Consider the following 19,801-nt stretch of genomic DNA (forward strand, 5'->3'; position numbering starts at 1 on the left):
CACACACACTAAATCCTGAGAATGTATGAATTTTGGTTTGGGTATGAAACCGTTAATTTGTAGCGTAACTAAAGCACGAAGTAGAAAGTGTTTTCTTGCTTCTTGTAGTTGTTGAGCAACACCTCACAAATAGAAAAGAGGAAGTGTTTTCTTCATTTTTTTGTTTGAGCTTCTGTTAAAGAGGCACTGTTCCTCTTTTGTCAGTGGTCTGCTAAGGACTCTTTAAAGTAGAGACACTACATACTGATATACACCTGAACATCAGCAGGAGAGGACTCTTTAAAGTAGAGACACCACATACTGATATACACCTGAACATCAGCAGGAGAGGACTCTTTAAAGTAGAGACACTACATACTGATATACACCTGAACATCAGCAGGAGAGGACTCTTTAAAGTAGAGACACTACATACTGATATACACCTGAACATCAGCAGGAGAGGACTCTTTAAAGTAGAGACACTACATACTGATATACACCTGAACATCAGCAGGAGAGGACTCTTTAAAGTAGAGACATTACATACTGATATACACCTGAACATCAGCAGGAGAGGACTCTTTAAAGTAGAGACACTACACACTGATATACACCTGAACATCAGCAGGAGAGGACTCTTTAAAGTAGAGACACTACACACTGATATACACCTGAACATCAGCAGGAGAGGACTCTTTAAAGTAGAGACACTACATACTGATATACACCTGGACATCAGCAGGAGAGGACTCTTTAAAGTAGAGACACTACATACTGATGTACACCTGAACATCAGCAGGAGAGGACTCTTTAAAGTAGAGACACTACATACTGATATACACCTGAACATCAGCAGGAGAGGACTCTTTAAAGTAGAGACAGTACATACTGATATACACCTGAACATCAGCAGGAGAGGACTCTTTAAAGTAGAGACACTACATACGGATATACACCTGAACATCAGCAGGAGAGGACTCTTTAAAGTAGAGACACTCACACTGAACAGGATCAGTAGAGACACACAGGGTGATATTGTCACTATTAATACTCCAGCGTGTGAATAATGAAACACAGAGTTTCTCTTTGTGTTTACTCAGATCAGAGCAGCCTTGTTCTCCTTGTTCTCCTTGTTCACCTGAACACAACACCTGTAGCTGAAATTCAAACGGGCTCTAACACGGCTCTTGTTCTGTTTATCAGAGCGTTAATGCCATGTGACAGACACAGTGTGATAGCATCTAATCTAATTCCCTGAGTGCAGTGCACAGGATGCCTGTGTGTGTAAATAATTAACCCCGCAGGTGCTTAGAGATCATTAAATCCCCGAGCATGAAGCGTGTGGAAACTAATGGAAATACACAAAGAGGGTAAGGGGGAGTAGCAATTCAAATAGTCCCTACACCACATGTGTCAAACTCAAGGCCCGGGGGCCAAATCAGGCCCTTGGTGGATTTAATTTCGGCCCGCAGGATAATTTCAAATTCCTTTTAGATCTGGCCCTCCGGTATATTGCACGCACACCTTCACTCCATCCTGAGGGTCTCCTCAGCTCAGAGCCTGAGCCCAAACATTGATGACCTTGCACCCAAGATGAGATGCCAAGTATCTGAGCTAGCATCACAGAGCAGCACACTGAGTTTAATGGATGTTTCCTTCTGCACTTTCTCTCTCACGACAACAGGGCATGTTTGGTTTCTCTTTGAGGGAAATAGTTTTGTTGAAGCTGTTGTTGGCCTGTGGGAAAATGTACTCATGAGAAATGACTCTGGAGAAGCTGCAGATAGAGCCATAAGAAATGAATCAGCTGATTATTTAATGTTGTTTTTATAGGCAATCATTGAAGCTTTGTTAGTTCCAGGTTTAATATGTGCAATAAGTTCATTTCAATAAGTTCTGCAATAAACATTGAACCAGTCCGGCCCTCCACTAGTACCCATTTTTTTATTTTGGCCCACTGTGTATTTGAGTTTGACCCCCCTGCTCTATAAGGTCATACAAATTTAGCAAAAAAAGAGAAGTTGCAGATTAAATAAGTTTACTTTCTTTTGTACACCTACTTTTATTTATATTTCTGGGACAAAATATGGACATTTTATGGCTTAATGTGATAATCTTTTGAAAAATAAACATCCTCCTAGAGCCAAAATCTCACCGATGCCAACGCCTAATGCAATGACAATATATTAACATTTACCAACATGTTATCAGGGTTTTGTCGTGTGTGTGCCCTCAAACCAAAATGCAGATTTTCCCCGTAAAACGTTTATTTATTTATATATCTTATAGACAACATCAGAGACACAGAACTCATACTATATGTTTCTAGAAACACCCCTGACTCTTATAAGCAATTACAGCCACGGCTTTAGATCAAACCTGAACCCAGTGTGCACTTTATAAGAATCTGCTAAACTTTGGAGATGTCCTTCTTTCCTTTGTTTTATATCATATTAATAGCTCTGGGGTTTGGACTGACAAAAAACATTTATATTAAATATATAATAATAACAATGAAAAGAAACCGTGAGAGGATCATAAACCGGGAAGAAAAGCCACAAAATGTCGGCACATCGTGAGAAAACCGCTGTGAGTGTTTTTGTTTTGTAGCTTCAGGCCGACAGTTCTGGTTTAAATGAATTCCTGATGGTTTGTTTCTGCCCTGAGAGAGAGAGAGAGAGAGAGAGGGAGAGGGAGAGGGAGAGGGAGAGAGAGAGCGAGAGAGAGAGATGTTAAAGAGAGAGAGAGCGAGAGAGAGAGAGAGAGCAGTTACAGAGAGAGAGAGAGAGAGAGAGAGAGAGCGAGAGAGAGGTTACAGAGAGAGAGAGGTTACAGAGAGAGAGATGTTAAAGAGAGAGGGAGCGAGAGAGCGAGAGAGCGAGAGAGAGAAGTTACAGAGAGAGAGAGAGAGAGAGAGAGAGAGAGAGAGAGAGAGAGAGAGAGAGAGAGAGATCTGGATTTCCTCGGAGACGCCGTGACATTCGAGCCGGCTGCTGAGGCTCGCGTCCAAACCAAAAACCAGACGGAGATTTAACAAACACAAACGCTCCTCCACCGGCCGCCAACAATTCAGTTAGTAGAGCGTGGTAATATGTATAACAAAGTATATAGAGCACATACGGGTTGTTGCACAGGGGAGGAAGACTAAGCGGTGATCGTGCAAGAGTTCAGCGGCATGGCTGCTCTGTATCACCCTGACGTAACTAACGTAAGACCGTTTGAAAAAAGTTATACGGACATGATTCCCAGAAGATACAGGGATGAAATGTTTAATGATAACTGGGTGTTTACGGTTTATTTATTTCCTTGGTTTGTTATTTTATCTTTTCTTGATTACCATTTACCTCTTTTATGCATTTGTTTTAGGGCTGTGCAATTAAATCGTATTTTAAATCGCAATTACGATTTTGGCCACAATTACGAAAAAAACATAATCGAAAAAAACAATTATTTAGCTTTGCTAGGTTGTGACATATTTGATCCAATTCATTTTGGTCTAATTGATTTATCATATTTATATATCTTTAGTAGCTTGTTGAAGTGCACTCCAAAATATTTGTTGATCTTGTTTATTGGTATTTATTATTTTTGATATTATTTATTTAAAAGTAAATATAAATGTGTAATTTATTGAATTTATTTATGTATTGGTTTTTCAGTTGAATTATGCGTTCAGGGCAGGCCCGGCGCCACGAGGGGGCAAAAGGGGCCCCCTCAGTTGTATTCTTTGCCCCCTCACTTTGAGCATCATTCATCCATCAAAAAGTACAATAAATGTCACAATTATTAAATAACTTTAAATAATTATTTTGCCCAACACACGTTACTTTGTTTAGATCAGATATGTGGGAAGGCAGTCAAGCAACGAAAGCCTCAACACCAAGTGAGCTTGTAGTCGTAATGTTAGCGTGTGTGCTTAGCTGTAAGCACAGTCAGATGGGTGACCAAAACGTCCACGTTTTCCGGGCAGAGTCCCTGTTTTTGTGGCTGGTACCCGTTTTAAACTCACGAAAATGTTCCCGTTTTCGAACGTGCGTTAAAAAAAATAGAGTAAGGTGAAATCAAATGTTACATGTCAGTAAAAACAGAGTAGCAGTGTTGTGCCTGTTTGTTTTAGCGTATTTCTTCTTCTACTACTTTTTCTTCTTCTTTTGTCTTTAATGGTGAATCGCTTCCACTTGGAGCATATATCGCCACCTACTGTTGATTTATTAAATGTTTATATTAAATCCTTGTCCTCAGATCAGTGTTTTTGAGGAACTTGAAGATCAGCTTGTTTACTTCATTTCTTGATTTACATTCGTCCATTGACTTGAAATCCATGTCCTTAATGTTATGTTGTTCCAGTGTAGTTTTCAGAATGAGTCTTTGTCTGTTATAATCCGGGCAGCTAAAAAATACATGATGTAATTTTTCTCCCCAATTTTCGGCGCCCCTGATTGGTTGATGCGCCCTTAACATTCGCCTATACTGCCTATGCCAAGGGCCGGCCCTGGTGAAAACAAGATGACATCAACAAAAAATAAGACTACAGATGGCACCACACGTGATGGTTACTTGTTATTAGTTAGGGTTGCCTGTATGGATCAGGTTTTTGCCAAAGCGAGCCCTTTTACTAGAATAATAATATGTTATGTATTATATCAACCGTATTGGTACAATGAGCGACATTTAGTGACGGATCAGTTAGACTCTAGAGACAAACCAGGGGACTTTACTTTAATCTGTGTCTGTCCATTTGGTGTAGTATTTGATCCAATATTACATTTGGTTTATATATTAGTCACTTTCTTATGAAATGCCAGGTTTTAGGCCTTGATTTGAACATTCACTCCTGAAAATAAAAAATCAACCAGATTAATGTTCCTTTAATCCTGACCTGACTAGAGGTAAATAAATCGGTATAGGAAGACGAGTTAATGGCTAGAGGAGAAAAGGTTATGGTATAATTACAGAGCCTGTCCATTTATAAATTGAGGAAATAGATTTGGTTTGGTCAGTAAACCAAAGTGCAGGTATCTATCTATCTATCAAATATCTACTATCTATGATTAAAGATCGGAGGAACAGAACAGAACGAGAGGGGTAAATCCGGAATAAAAATAAAGAAGCAAAGAGATTGTAGAGCAGTGAGAAGGAAAAAAGCTTGGTGTGTCAATTCATTACATTGCCAGTATCATCGCCCCCTCCGATATTTTAACAGCCCCCTCAGTCATTTCATCCTGAAGCCGGGCCTGGTTCAGGGTAATCAACAGTTAAAAAGATACTGTTCAAATTATTATTTGTATTTGTTTTAAAGTTCAATAAATTGATGTTTTCAAAGTCAATTAATAATTAATAATTGTGATATCAATTATTGACCCAAATAATCGTGATTATGATTTTTGCCATAATCGCAGAGCCCTAATTTGTTTATTCATTTATTTGTTTGTTTTTTAATAACATAGTATTTCGGAGGGTGGATGTAAAATGATAGTCTTTTATATTTGTATCATCAAATATGACACACAACGTAAAATAATAATATATATAAATATTGTAGTAATAAGGATATCATCTATTCATAATTGTAAATGTATATTGTATGTAGACATATATTGAGATCTACATTTTGTGAAAAGAAAAATAATTAATAGTTAATAATTAAGTTTTTGGGAGAAGGGGCGGGATTAAATAAATGTTAACTTCTTCCCACCCCTTTTCAGATGTGTAATTAAGTCGATTATTTGTTTATATATAATTTGTAAGTCATTAATATTTATGTTTATCAATTTAAGATTGTACTGTATCATAATGCTCTTGTTTCACACGTTAGAAATCAATCAGATAAAGATAAGTGCTCTTTAAAGTTTACTCGGATATAGGGCTGCACGATTTTGGGAAAAAAATCTAATTGCGATTTTTCTGACAAATATTGCGATTTGAATTGCGATATTTGTTTTTAAGCGACCCAACGTAAGTTTATTGTAAAATGCGGCCATAACTCCGGCTAGGAAGGTCGTATCAACGTACTCCCGTCTCTAGAACCCCCGCAGCCCGAGCTACGAGTGAAAGAACTAAACTTACATGAAACTTCCGTTGGGTTGCTTTAAAGTCAAGCTTCAGTTTAAGATTCACCCTGTAATAGAAACATGTGATGGAGCATTACTAACCTGACTCAGATGGTTTCACCAAACCATCTAAAGCTCCATTGGAAGCCATTTGGAAAGGGCAGGCACTTTAAAAAAATACTTGGCAGGTGATTGGATCAATCTGTCTATCACCTTCTATCATGGGCCACTTCTGATTGGTTAACAATGGCTGGTACATGTGGAGCACAGCACTTCTGATTGGTGTGGATGACTGACACACAAGAACAAAAAAGAAAAAAATGTTTAAAAAAATCGCAAGCTTTGCGATTTGATAATCCCATCATTTAAAATCGCGATTTTGATTTACAATCGATTAATCGTTCAGCCCTACTCAGATATAACACGTTCAGGCAGTGAGAGTCTAATGAGTCGTCCAGGCGGACAGACACAGCGTGACGGAGGTTAAATGGAGGGAGAGCTGGTGCCTCAGAGTGAGTGTGTTTCTGTAAGCCGGCTGTCTCTCTGCACACTGCACACTGACCGTGATGCAGACGCTAACGCACACAGAGGCTGAGAGGAGCAGCTGAGACGTGTCAAACCTCCTCGTTCATCCCTCATCAGAGCCTGGTGTAAATATGGAGAAACCTCAGTCTCTGCATCACTTGTTGGAAACCGGGACATACTGTGTTCTTCTCTGTCAGCTGTTCTGTTCTCTGATGCTTTAAGAGGGAATCTATTCTTCTGCTGCCTGAATCTGCTTCATGGCTTCCACTTTCTTTGCTTCATCTGTTCTGTTTTTCAGCAGGTGAACCCATATGTTCATCAAATAGTGTGTGAGCTTAACTGTGTGTGTAAAGGCCCTGACACACCTACCCGATCTTGGGAGTCAGAGGCCGTCAGAGGCAGTCGGGCATTCGCGGCGCCCTACTCAGGTTGGGGTGTCCCTGCTTTACGGTATATTTTCACACCGCGGCCGATTGAACATGAAAGTCGGCCAAAGAAATCACTCTGATTGGCTGTTGCTTCTTTTGAATGACGAATACACACTACCGCTGCCTGCTGGTAAGGACAGTTATTGCCACTCGTCGACTGAAGTCTTTGCGGTGTGTTCGTAGGCGGGCGACGTAACGGACGTAAAAGCCGGGACGTAAAAGCCGGGACGCCTTCGGTACGAGTTCTTTGGTCTCAGGTCGGTGTGTAGCGGCCTTTAAAACTAAAACGGAACATTTTCTGTCGGATCAGATTTTATTCCTGCTTTTTTTAAACTGTAGTCTGTGCTCAAGTGTTTCAGTGTTGAATATGCTTCATGAAAGAATGGATCCTAACTGTAGTGCAAAGAACAAAACTATGGTGCAATACCGGCCAAAATCACAGGATCTGAAGAAAAGTACGGATGTGGCTCAGTGGGTAGTGTGCTGGACTTCGAACCAGGGGATAGCAAGTTCAAACCCCACTGCAGTCAGCATGTCGTTGTGTCCCTGAGACACTTCACCCCAAAGTGCTCCTGTGGGGATTGCCCACAGTACTGAATGTATGGAAGTCGCTTTGGATAATAGCGTCTAACATGTGATGTGGAAGTACTGACACGTGGTGATCCCAAAAAGAGAAAGGTCTCCACGTCATCTCAAACATCTGAAGTGTCTTCAGTTTATTTTCAGCTGTCTCTGAGGGGATTCCAAAAGATGTATTTGTTATTCTCTCTCATTTTAAAATCTATAATTATCTATGTGTGTGCAGGAATCAAATTGGTTGTGTCCCCAATTGCATCGTGGGTATTTTTACTGTCAGAAATTATGATAGTGAGGGAGGCTAGCAGCTCAAGTGGTTTTGTTTTCATCTTTAACTTAGAGCCAAAGGGGGGGGGGGGGGGGAGTTTATGAAGAAGTGGAAATGCTGCCTTTCAGTTGTGTTTCTGCTTTTTAGAGAATCAGGATTGGTAGAAGAACGGGGAAAGTTTCCACTGACTTATTTCCTTTCTCAGTATTTAGCAAAATAGTGAAGTCCACCAAAAGTCAGTACTTTTTATTAAAGAGTCTTTCTTATTCTTTTTGTGTTGTTCCCTTTCCTGTAGTGCATTATATAGTTTGATGTTTCTCTAAATGGACTCAACATAGTGACATCAGTATAGAACACTCAAGTTCCTATTGGCTAGCGCTCCAACATTTTGTACGTGATGGAGACATGTCCCAGTAGGGACACTACATACTAGCCGCATTCACACAGCAGGACTTTCCCTGGTACTTTGGTCCTTTAGTTCCGTTAGTACCAATAATGTCGCGTTCACACCGCCGGGACTACTCAGTGCCGGAAACTCTTTTGGCCATTTTCAGTCCCTGCTAGAGAGGTGGTACGAACCTGGTGATAAAAGAGTGCCAATTTGTATTCTATTTCTATTGGCTGGGCGAATTGCAAACTACGCCCCGTTAGACTCTGAATTGTTTTTGTTAGGCAGCCATTTTTTTCCTCGCTACAAAACCACATCCACACCTGAGAGAGTACTTTTTTTGTAGTTTAAAGCAGTTATGACCACACGTACTACAACACCGGAGCAAACTCGATAACTCCATGTCTGAGGTCGGAAAGTAAACAAACGCCTCATGTACAGCGGATGGGCTTTATACCCCCTCCCCCGTGTAGTTCTTCTTCTCTCTTTTTTTTGTACTCGCCGTGAAGTGGTTTTGCGGCCTGCCAGTAAACCCAGAGAAAAAGAAGACGAAATGACGTCAGCGTAATCTTGCCTCAGGGAAAGTACTGCGGTGTGAATGCGATTGGCACTAGCCCCCTGGCGGATTCAGTGCCGTGGTACTTTAGTGCCGGCACTAAAGTACGGCAAGTCATGCGGTGTGAAAGCGGCTAATGATATACACCTGAACATCAGCAGGAGAGGACTCTTTAAAGTGGAGACACTACATACTGATATACACCTGAACATCAGCAGGAGAGGACTCTTTAAAGTAGAGACACTACATACTGATATACACCTGAACATCAGCAGGAGAGGACTCTTTAAAGTAGAGACACTACATACTGATATACACCTGAACATCAGCAGGAGAGGACTCTTTAAAGTAGAGACACTACATACTGATATACACCTGAACATCAGCAGCAGAGGACTCTTTAAAGTAGAGACACTACATACTGATATACACCTGAACATCAGCAGGAGAGGACTCTTTAAAGTAGAGACACTACATACTGATATACACCTGAACATCAGCAGAAGAGGACTCTTTAAAATAGAGACACTACATACTGATATACACCTGAACATCAGCAGGAGAGGACTCTTTAAAGCAGAGACACTACATACTGATATACACCTGAACATCAGCAGGAGAGGACTCTTTAAAGTAGAGACACTACATACTGATATACACCTGAACATCAGCAGAAGAGGACTCTTTAAAGTAGAGACACTACATACTGATAAACAGAATATGGGCCTTTTAGGTCAAATCTTAAATCGAATATGAGTAAATTAGGTCAGGTTTACTTGCTGTCATCATTTTGTTTTGCTTTTTTTTTTACCTAACACTTGCGTTTGTGTGAGATTCAGACACGTTGATTTACCTGGTGAAGAACTCAGCTATGCCGAACCTCTTTGGCATCAGCCTGGATTCGGAGATCTCCGTCTGCTCGGCCGGATTCGGCAGATTATCCGGGGCGCTCTGCCTGCGACCCGAGTCCAAAACACTCCGGATGTCTTCCTCGTCTCCAAAATAAAAACCCCCTTCATCATCATCTTCATCATCTGGAGATAAAGGTGTTGCATCACAGCTGAGGGAAACCACCATGTTGGAGTTAGTCCTTAAACTCTGCGGCCTGACGGGTAAACTGAGCTCACTGAAATCCTCCAGGGATAAAGAGGGGGAAGATGGAGGAAGTTCTGCCTCAGATGGTGCACTCTCTTCTAGGGGTAAAGAGGGGGAAGATGGAGGAAGTTCTGCCCCAGATGGTGCATCCTCCCCTGGGGAAAGAGAGCCTAATGTCCCGGTGCATTCACTTTGGCTGCTAACTCCCAAACCTGCACTGTTTTCCTGCTCATCCACCAGTTCTATACAAATATTAGTTGTGTTTTCATCCTGCAAATCAGATGTGTTGTGCAAAAAACCACCATAAGCAACTACCTTCTCCTCCTCACAGTCCACGTTGCAAAAACCCAGGTTAAAGTGAGAGATTTCTGCATCAGGATGACCGCTGTCAACACCCCCGTTTTGCATGTTTGGGGAGGAAGAACCGGTGGAAGAACCTGTAGAAGAACCGCTGTCCTGGACGAGGTGTTTCCCGGTGTATTGAAGCTGATTTCTGATGTCATGCGCGTCTTCTCCCAGGGTTTCGTCCCGGTTCTCCCCCAGACAGGAAGCCTGGCCCTCCTCTCCTTCCCCCTCCTCGGTCTTCGGCTCCTCCAGTGACTCTGTGAATCCGTTCAGGACCCCAGAAATCACACCTCTGTCCGGGGGAAGATACTCCAGATCCAACATGATCTCCCGGTTCTGTGTGGCCGGCTTCTCCCCGTTTACATGCCTCCCGTTACCGGTCACGTAAAACATATGACCCTTCCCGGTTTCCTGACCTCCAATGTATCCCCCTCCGTTTTCGTTGAGATCGACACCTCCGTTCTCCACCGGTGTTTCCATGACCACTCCGTCCGAATAAAGAGCCTCAAACCTGGGTGTAAAATCCCGCAGAGACCCCCTCCCGTCCGGTGGATCCGCAACAAAAGCAGCAGGTTTTCTTGTTCCCGGAGGAAGAGGCTACCATTTTAACCACATTACCTCCTAATAAGCCCGGTTTCTCCCAAATAATGACTACAAAAAACACTAAAATCCTTAATTATTTTTGCACCGAATTCACCCTGAAAAATATGCATTAGGAAGATTTAAGATAAATCCAAAACATAGCTTCTTCTTGGGCTACCATTTCAGCCACGTTACCTGACAATCACTGTGTTAACGTGTCTTTGAAAGATACCAATAGTTATATTTTGTTATCCCTCTTTATTTAAATCCTCCGATTGTTTTAGCTGCAGAATTCCAGCCACAGTCCACCGCCATCTTGGAAAAATACCCCAACAATGACGTCACCCTTCTTCTCCTCCTCTTCTTCTTCTTGTTTAATGGCGGGCGGCACTCAACGTTTAAGGGGCGTTACCGCCACCTACTGTGCGGAGTGTGAACAACAGGGGACGAGAAGCAATGACCACGAGATATAATAAATAACAATAGATTAAAATAAATTAAATAAATAAAATAAATTAAATAAATAAAATAAATTAAATAAATTAAATAAATTAAATAAATTAAATAAATTAAAAATAAATAAATAAAAATAAATACATAAATAAAAAAATAAATAAAAATAAATCCATAAAATAAAATAAAATAAATAAAATAAATAAAATAAATAAAATAAATAAAATAAATAAAATAAATAAATAAATAAATTAAATTAAATTAATTAAATTAATTAAATTAATTAAATTAAATTAATTAAATTAAATTAATTAAATAAAATTAATTAAATAAAATTAATTAAGTAAATTAAATAAATATACGGACCCCCTAAAATAAAGGGAAATGCAAAAGTCGCGATAACGGGTTAGTGTCCCGAGCGCATGAGAAAGTATCTTGGCTTTCCTGGAAAATAGGCTCCTGAAAGACAGACAAAGGGGTTAATAAATACTGCTGGTTATAATAAACTAAAAAAGATTATTTCACATTTAGAATTTTAATTGGTTAGAGATTACAAAAAGACATTTAATATTTATGAAGAGTGAGTTTTTACAAGCTATAAAATAATAGAAATGTAATTTGGTTAATATTTTCAATGAAGTCTGACATGATTCCAAGTACAAACATATAATTAAACATATTATAATTGTTATAACATCAATTTGTATCAAAACAATTTCTATAAAATATATTTGATAAAATATAATGATTGATTAATACATTAATTTATATTGTATTACAGAAACCAAACTTTAATATATTTTATTAAAAATATTAATAGATTAATGAATTGCTTCATATTTTTTGACACAAAAAAAACATTTAGGATGAAACATCAAATATTTAATTGTTTTAAAGGTCACCAATCATGTCATATTTAGGCAATAGCATAGGTCTCAGATATATACAAATGAATAAAAAACATGTCTATGAAGTGTTTTGCTCAAAATACCAAACAGATCACCCATTCTAGCCATGCCTCATATCCCTCTATTTCACTTCCTGTTTCAAAAGAGATGATTCAGGGTATAAAGCTTTTTTTTTAAAAAGGGCGCTGAGCTCATGCGGGACCCGGCAGCTACTGTCTAAACTAAATGCTGCCGTGATGAAACGCCATTTCAAGGATTATTTCTGAAACAGTATGGAGCTCAAAGGATTTCTCTCTTGCCGGTTATACCACAAGGTGAGTTCCTTTTTATTTCCTGCTTCTTCACACACATGCTCTCCAGTACAGGTTAGCTCTGACAGTCGAGCATTGTTTCTGATAGCAACTTTCTGTGGGTCCACAGCGTGGGTGCCATCCGATATGACGTAAATATCGTCATATCGGCGGCAAATCTGGATTAGCTCGTTGTACCCCCATTTTAGAGATTTGGGTACGGAGGAAAAGAGAGATGGTTTTATTTTCGGACACTTTGTGAGTTCCCTGACACACCGGGGACACACGTTTATGTATAAAAGTAATCAGAAAGTGCATTTTGCATGACAGGTCCCCTTTGATAAACTTTTGTAAATGTTATTTAATTTCGTTATTTTTGCTAAATATATTTTTACGGAATATATTTCTATGAACTATATATTTTATAAGTTAGAAGAGTTATTTTTTTAACATCTGTAATATTTATGTTATTTAATGCAGTTTTCCCATTTTGTGACTTATTTGCAGTCACTGAGATTATTGTAACAATTTATTATTATTATTATTATTATTATTATTATTATTATTATTATTATTGTGTTTCCCTGTAGCCTCTGAAATGTGAAGTTGTTGAGGTCAGACTCAAACAGCTGATGGAAAATTATTCAGTTCCTCAAAAACAAATGAAAAGCCATAAAGAAGTGATGATGAATCCCTCCTCCTCATCGTCAGTCTGACCACCGTCTGCAGCTGCTGCACTTTCTATCAAAAAGCTGCTAAATCAACAGTTTCACAATCAGGCACACACACACACACACATACACACACACACACACACACACATACACACACACACACACACACACACACACACACACGATCAACACACCCTCCTGACCCCCCCTCAGGAACTCTGATCTAAAGTCTAAACAGTGAAACTCAAACGTCTTAATGCAGTATTCTCACCTTGTTACATGTGTCCTGATAATGAAGAAGTGTACTTGTACTAGACTGTAAAGTTACAACATGTACTTACAGGCAATATCTGTATCTGATGGCATTAGAATATATTCTATAAACTGTCATTCAACGGGAACTGTTTCACTACTTTTGCTGACAGACTTTTAACATATTTCTAAGTTTTCTGTTTTCACAGAGCACATTAAGGTTTTAGCTTCTGATGAAACTGTGAGGGACTCTTTCTCTGTTGTAGTCTTCTCTTCAGGTGTTCTGTGTTAAACACCAGCTGAGCAGGACGGAAGCCATTTTGTTTCTTAGTCTTCACTATCAAAAAAGAAAACTCAAACAAACACGTCAACAAACCAACAAAATAGGTGTGTTCAATTCAGTCGGGAAGAGTATCAAATATGGAAGAGGATGGAGGAGGAAGAAGAAGGAGGAGGAGGACCTCCAGTGGTCACTCTGAGGAACTGCAGCTGGTTTCTTGTTTCTCACAGAGGAGGACGAAGGACTCAGATCTTTAGTTTCAGAAACATTAGTGAAACCACAGAGTGATAATAATCTGTTACAGGTCCTCTATTCAACACTTCACTAAAGTACAAGTTTAAACATAAAAATATACTTAAAGTACAAAAGTACTCATTCTGCACCAGAATATTTTAATATATATTTATTGCATGATATTCTGGTGATTATATTTAGTGTGATTAATCTAGATTTGACATTTTTTCTTAACTTAAGTTATCACATACATGTACTTCAGAAAAAGTAGAATACTTGCTTTTAAGATGTAGAATGGTAGAAGAATAAAGTAGCAGGTAATGAAGTGAACTAAAGTACCTAAAAGCTGAACTGAAGTACAACACCTGAGTCAAGGTGCAGCAGTGAAATCCTGCATCAGCTCCATCTGGTGGAGCTTCCTCTGCTCTGATTGGTCCTCACCACTGACTCAGGACAATAAGCAGACTCTTCTCTGTCCAATCACAAACTACTAGTGTGTTCCTTTATTAAAGGACCTAAAATAATACAGAACATCAATTTATTGTTCGTTTAAAAAAAAAAAATCAATACATTTATTTTGGTCATCTTTATTTTTTACCCTCCAAATCTTCTGCTCTGAACTCCAAACACAGTTTCCTGTTGGTTGTTTAAAATGTATGAACCTCTGAAACAGAGGAAGATTTGAAGGCTTGGTGAGCTCTTCAGAGTCCGTCCAATAGAAGTGATCTGCACAGAAAGGCCAAGAATAATCCACATGAAGGATGTTCCTGAAGTCTTCAAACCGTCCTGAAGACCACAGAGCATTGAGAGTGTCTTTAAGACGCTGTAGCTCACAGAGCCAACAACATGGAAACTGTCTCATGAGTGTTTTAGTTTGGAGGTGTGAGAGCTCTGTGTCCTGATGAGATAATGTGTGGTTCTCCAGCAGGTGGTTGTGTGTGTGTGAAGGTGTGAGCTCTGCTATGAATCCCTGCGAGGACACTGAACCCGCTCTGAGTGGGGACCCTGAACGCCTCACCAAAGCTCAGAGGTGAGATGAAGACCTCTGACTGTCCTCTCCTCCAGAGCTCAGCAGGCATTATTCACACTCTGTGTGTGTGTTGTGTTGAAGCCCAGAGCAGCAGCATGGACCTGGACCTGGACCTGGACCTGGACCTGGACCTGGACCTGGACCTGGACCTGGACCTGGACCTGGACCTGGATCTGGACCTGGACCTGGACCTGGATCTGGACCTGGACCCAGCTGTGTGTCCATGAAGAGTGACCGGTCTAGAGATGAACCTTTATATTTTAAAGGCCGCCCTTCAGAGACAGAGTAAGTGGACGTCATGTGACTTCATTATATCAGCAGCAGTAGAAAACTTGTTGTTACTGAAGAACAGAGACTTCTTATTGAAGCTGAGGGAGGGACTACCAAGGTGTGTTCAGCCTGAAGCCAGAGTGTAACGTGTCAGAGAGGCTCAATAAAAGAAGCCTTCAATACCATAGCAGGTAAAATATTTAAAGCACTGTTTAAACAATAAATACAGTTCAATTTGTCCACAAACCAGTGCTTGAATTGGAATAAAAAAGGTGCCAGTACTCTAAATCAGCAACAGGTATTTGGCACAAAGTCATAGTAGGCTATATCCTATAATGCTGGTGGGTTTGTCTCTTTACTGTATATTTTAGAGAGGCTCACTGTACTTAAACAAAATGACTCAGGGTGCATCTGAGATTAGAGGGGGTGCAGTGGTAAAGTGCTATTTTTATAAGTAGGGAGTGGACCTGACACCCTCTAGTCTAGGGGGGTCCAGGGGCATGCTCCCCCGGGAACATTTTTTTTTAAATATTGAAGTTAGATGCATCAATCTGGTGCAATTTGAGAGAAAAATGAAGAGATATATGGATGTCTCTCAACATCCATAATGAAACAACTGTAAACAGATTTACTTTTTCTTTATGGATATAAAAGAAAGTAAAGCTTGACTCCTACTGGCTGGTTAGATGACTCCTCGTCCCTGAGGCCACTACCAGTTTTTTGTGCCATTTTGCTGGATTTATTTGTCAATAGCGTTGCTGCACAAAGTGATAGCCCTCTAGTTTAAATCTACTACCCCAAAAGAAACATATGGAGATGGGTTACTATTTAAAAAAAATTGCAAATCTATTTGGGAACAGTAGGGCTGGGCCTCAAATCCTATAGGGGGGTCCGGGGGCATGCTCCCCCGGTAAGATTTTTTTTTAAATGTTGGACTTAAATGCATCAATCTGGTGCATTTTGAGGGGGAAATAAAGAGGCTACACCCATATGAAACAAAAATGTACACATTTAAATAATCATAAAATCATAAGTACATGGCCATAACCAATAACATACAATATCCAATATGAAAAAACATTGAAACTTGTTTATTTATTTGTTTTTGGTTCATTTATAGTTGTGAGTGTGTCTGGGCTCCTGAATCGGCCTCTCCTGTCTCCCTCCTCTCCCCCCTGCTCCTCTTTGAGGCAACAGCAAAGACTAGTTTTAGCTCTCAACAAGTTTATCTTACCTTTTTTCACCTAGTTAACATTTTGTTTGTATTATTGATGCATATTTTACTAATCACTACCCCCTCAAATGGAAATATGTGTTTACATAAATTGTGACCGAACCGTTTGAGACCCACTGAGATAACTTAAACTAAGTTAACTATCTAAAGACTCAGAGAGTAATTTACCTCACCAGAGCTGTAGTTATCAGCCTCTCAGTCTGACAGCAAAGGACTCTCCCTCCACCTTGTTGTTGAAACAGCTCCTTATATCCGTTAGCGCAGCTAGCTAGCACCAGATGCTAACAACAATACACGTAACCGGTGCGCACGCTTTTCTCGCTCGCTCGCGCCACACACATACACCAACACACACCCTCCCGAGCTTGAATGACACACAGAGACCAATCGAGGGCATTAGTATGATCTGTATGAAAGTGGCAATGTCGGCAGGCCACGTCATGTAGACAGCCAGTCACCCTCTGTGAGGCAGAGTCAGACCCACATTTGCGCTGCGTTGCGTTTACAATATATACGTATATTGCCGGCGGCTGAGTACCGGCAAGGTGCCGGTACTCAGTAAGAAGTGCCGGTACCACATGGGTAAAAATCAGAAGTGCCGGTACTGCGTACCGGTGAGTACCGGCCCAATTCAAGCACTGCCACAAACTAAAGTGGTTTTCCATCATTATGGTAGAGTTTCAGACCTAAATGCTGTAGAATGAGCAGGTATCACATTAGGAATAAATGGGAGGCAATGAGAGAGCATTGGGTAGTCAAATAAATACATGACTTCATTCACCACAGTACCCTCTTGTATGTGCCGTCTTCTCTGTCTTTGTGCCTCATATATTGGTGTTCTACTGCAGATCAGTAAAATAGAGAATACTGAAAAAGAAAAAGGTGGCAGGAGATAACCAAACCTGCTGAGATCCAATCAAACAGCTCCGGACTAGAGTTCGGACAGGCTCACCAAATCAATATATTCTCAAGTATTCTGATGAAACAGGGTAAATATATCTGTCCCTGTTGTAACACTTACTGAGAAAATCACGCAGGTACTTTCTTATAAATACGTGGGTGTCCTGACATACCCTTCTCTTCTAGAAAGACCACATAGAATCTGAAAAAGACAAAACAAATAATAGAGTAGAGAGTAGATAAAGTTTTATTTTTTACATCTGTGATTTTAGAGTATTTTGCAGTACTGTAATACTACACGGTACAGGTCCACCTCTTTAAAATCAAAACTGCTCCACCAGTCTATCAGAGAATCTGCTCAAAGGTCGTAGGTCAACATTTGAGAGCCTCTCTGAATCATCCTACCATCACAACCTTTAGAGGCTGGCCAACCACGTTATCTCTGACCCAACCATGATTATGTAATGAGTGATATCCCAGGTCAGATGAACATGGTGTCTTCAGTGACTGTGTTGTTATGGTAAATATCTGTTTCCTTGTTTCTTGTCTTGATGTTTGTCCTCGTTGACGTTGCTAAAGGAGCTGCTGTGATGCCAGAAGCATGTCAGACTTGATCTGATCATAAAGTATTCTCATGTTGTTATATGGTGCTCTGAGCTCTGATCTGACTAAGTGTTAGTGTGATGGAGACTAGGAGATGTTTTAAGTGTTCGATGACCATTATGTGCGTCCCTGTCTAAGGACTGCAGATAGAAATGATCTTAATCTGGCATAACTCATCCCTTCTTTGAGATTCATGTATTTATAAGCATGGCCCCTGTTTATTAAACACATTCTAATATGAATAGTATTTAGGACCATTGTGACGGTCCAGATTCCTAACTGTTTGTTTCTCATGTTTCAGGAGGAGGCTGGAGGAACCTGAACCCAGCTGTGTGTCCATGAAGAGTGACTGGTCTATGGACAAACCTATGCGCTTCAAAGATGGACGACACTCTGTTGGTCAAAGGTGAGGATTAAAAGTTGATAACCCCCTTCATGGTACCTGCTGCTCTGCTTTCAGGTTGTATTGACCCAGCTAAGAAAGTGTGGCTCTGTTGAATTTTCTTGGTGAGACACTTCTCTGGTTCCTTTCTAATAAAAGCAGCTTTGATCATTTATAAGGCGTATCAGGTTTGAAAGCTTTAAGCACCATAAACACCAACTTGGCAATAAACCTGTTTCTGAATCTGATGAAGGTTTCTTTAAATAAAGAAATCAGGGTCATGTTTACCTTCAGTGTTTCTCATCTGAGTTACATTTCTTTCCTTCTTAAGTAAAGCTGGAGTTTTGTAATCCTGCAGCTTGCGTCCAAAGGGAGGGAAACTCAACTGTGTGGACGTCTACTCCAGCTTATGATCAGCTCTGTGTGAATACATACCTGAGTGTTTCCCATTGCTCCTCGTCAGTCGGAGGTCAATGTTTCCCTGTATTTGCAGCAGTTTTTGCTTCTCATTTCTAAAATGTGTAATTGCTGTGTGGTGTTTTGCTCTTCACCTGGTGCTCTATTGAACAATTAAACAGCTCTTGATCAAATTAAATGTAATTGTTAAACCTTAATCAAAGATTACAGTCACTGATTACTTTCATTTTGGTGCGTGGCACTTCTTAGTATTTAGTGTTGCTGATAGTCAAGGATGAGTGATATCACTGCCCTTTAACCTTTGTACCAATTCATGTGTCTATAAAATGTTATTTTGAGGTTTTAGTTTAAAATAAAAATTGGCAATAACTTCTACAGCTGCTAAAGTTGGTACTCCGTGCGAGGCCCAGACAAATCCAGTGATCCAACCTTTATACCTTTATATACGAAATAGAACTAGATCCCAGGAGAAAAGGCATTTCAAAATAAAATAAGGAAAACAAAACAAAGATCATGCTCATCATAATGACGTCTCCAAGCGATTCTCTTAGCACTGAAGCTCTCTCCTAAATCCTGATGAATTCTCCTTCACACCTTTCCTTGAGCCCAAGACATTTGTCACAGAGGTTAAGGCAAAGTGTTCAGGAAGAGTTAGGACCGGACCTTTTTTGACAATTCTAGATTATTTCCTGTTTTCACCTCATGTTTCAGGGGGAAGCTGGAAGAACCTGAACCCAGCTGTGTGTCCATGAAGAGTGACTGGTCTATGGATCTTCCTCTTAAATTCAAAGAAGGACAACACTCTGATGGTCAAAGGTGAAATTGATAGTTATTTGATGATAACCTTTACTTCTAAACCTGGTGCCCCGTGCCCAGGCAAACCCGTCCTTTCTCCTGATGCTCACACATGCACTCAATCCACATTTCCAGCCCCACTGAAGCATATCAGAGATAATGTGAGTTGTTTCTTCATGATTCCTCACAGAGAGGACCAGCAGAGCTCGGAGGTTCCCAGAGGTCAGTCTGCCCAGCAGCATCAGACACAGCTGGACTCCACATTTAAGGTCTGTACATGAACT

At 40.2% G+C, this 19,801-nt stretch overlaps 2 protein-coding genes across 2 annotated transcripts in view; one reads left to right on the top strand and one right to left on the bottom strand.

Annotated features, from left to right (window-relative positions):
- The window catches only part of LOC307044233 (TBC1 domain family member 12-like), a 38,743-nt gene extending 27,613 nt beyond the window's left edge, over positions 1-11,130 (bottom strand). Inside the window, exon 1 of the mRNA XM_079689316.1 lies at positions 9,627-11,130. Coding sequence (XP_079545442.1) covers positions 9,627-10,693 — 1,067 coding nt within the window. The 5' untranslated portion in view covers positions 10,694-11,130. The remainder of the gene's footprint in view (positions 1-9,626) is intronic.
- An 8,309-nt stretch (positions 11,131-19,439) lies between these two features.
- LOC307044227 (NLR family CARD domain-containing protein 3-like) overlaps positions 19,440-19,801 on the top strand; it is a 31,862-nt gene continuing 31,500 nt past the window's right edge. Inside the window, exon 1 of the mRNA XM_079689309.1 lies at positions 19,440-19,538. Coding sequence (XP_079545435.1) covers positions 19,471-19,538 — 68 coding nt within the window. The 5' untranslated portion in view covers positions 19,440-19,470. The remainder of the gene's footprint in view (positions 19,539-19,801) is intronic.

Source organism: Notothenia rossii (assembly GCF_949606895.1).
Source record: "Notothenia rossii genome assembly, chromosome: 6".
In the NCBI taxonomy this organism is placed as follows: Eukaryota; Metazoa; Chordata; class Actinopteri; order Perciformes; family Nototheniidae; genus Notothenia; species Notothenia rossii.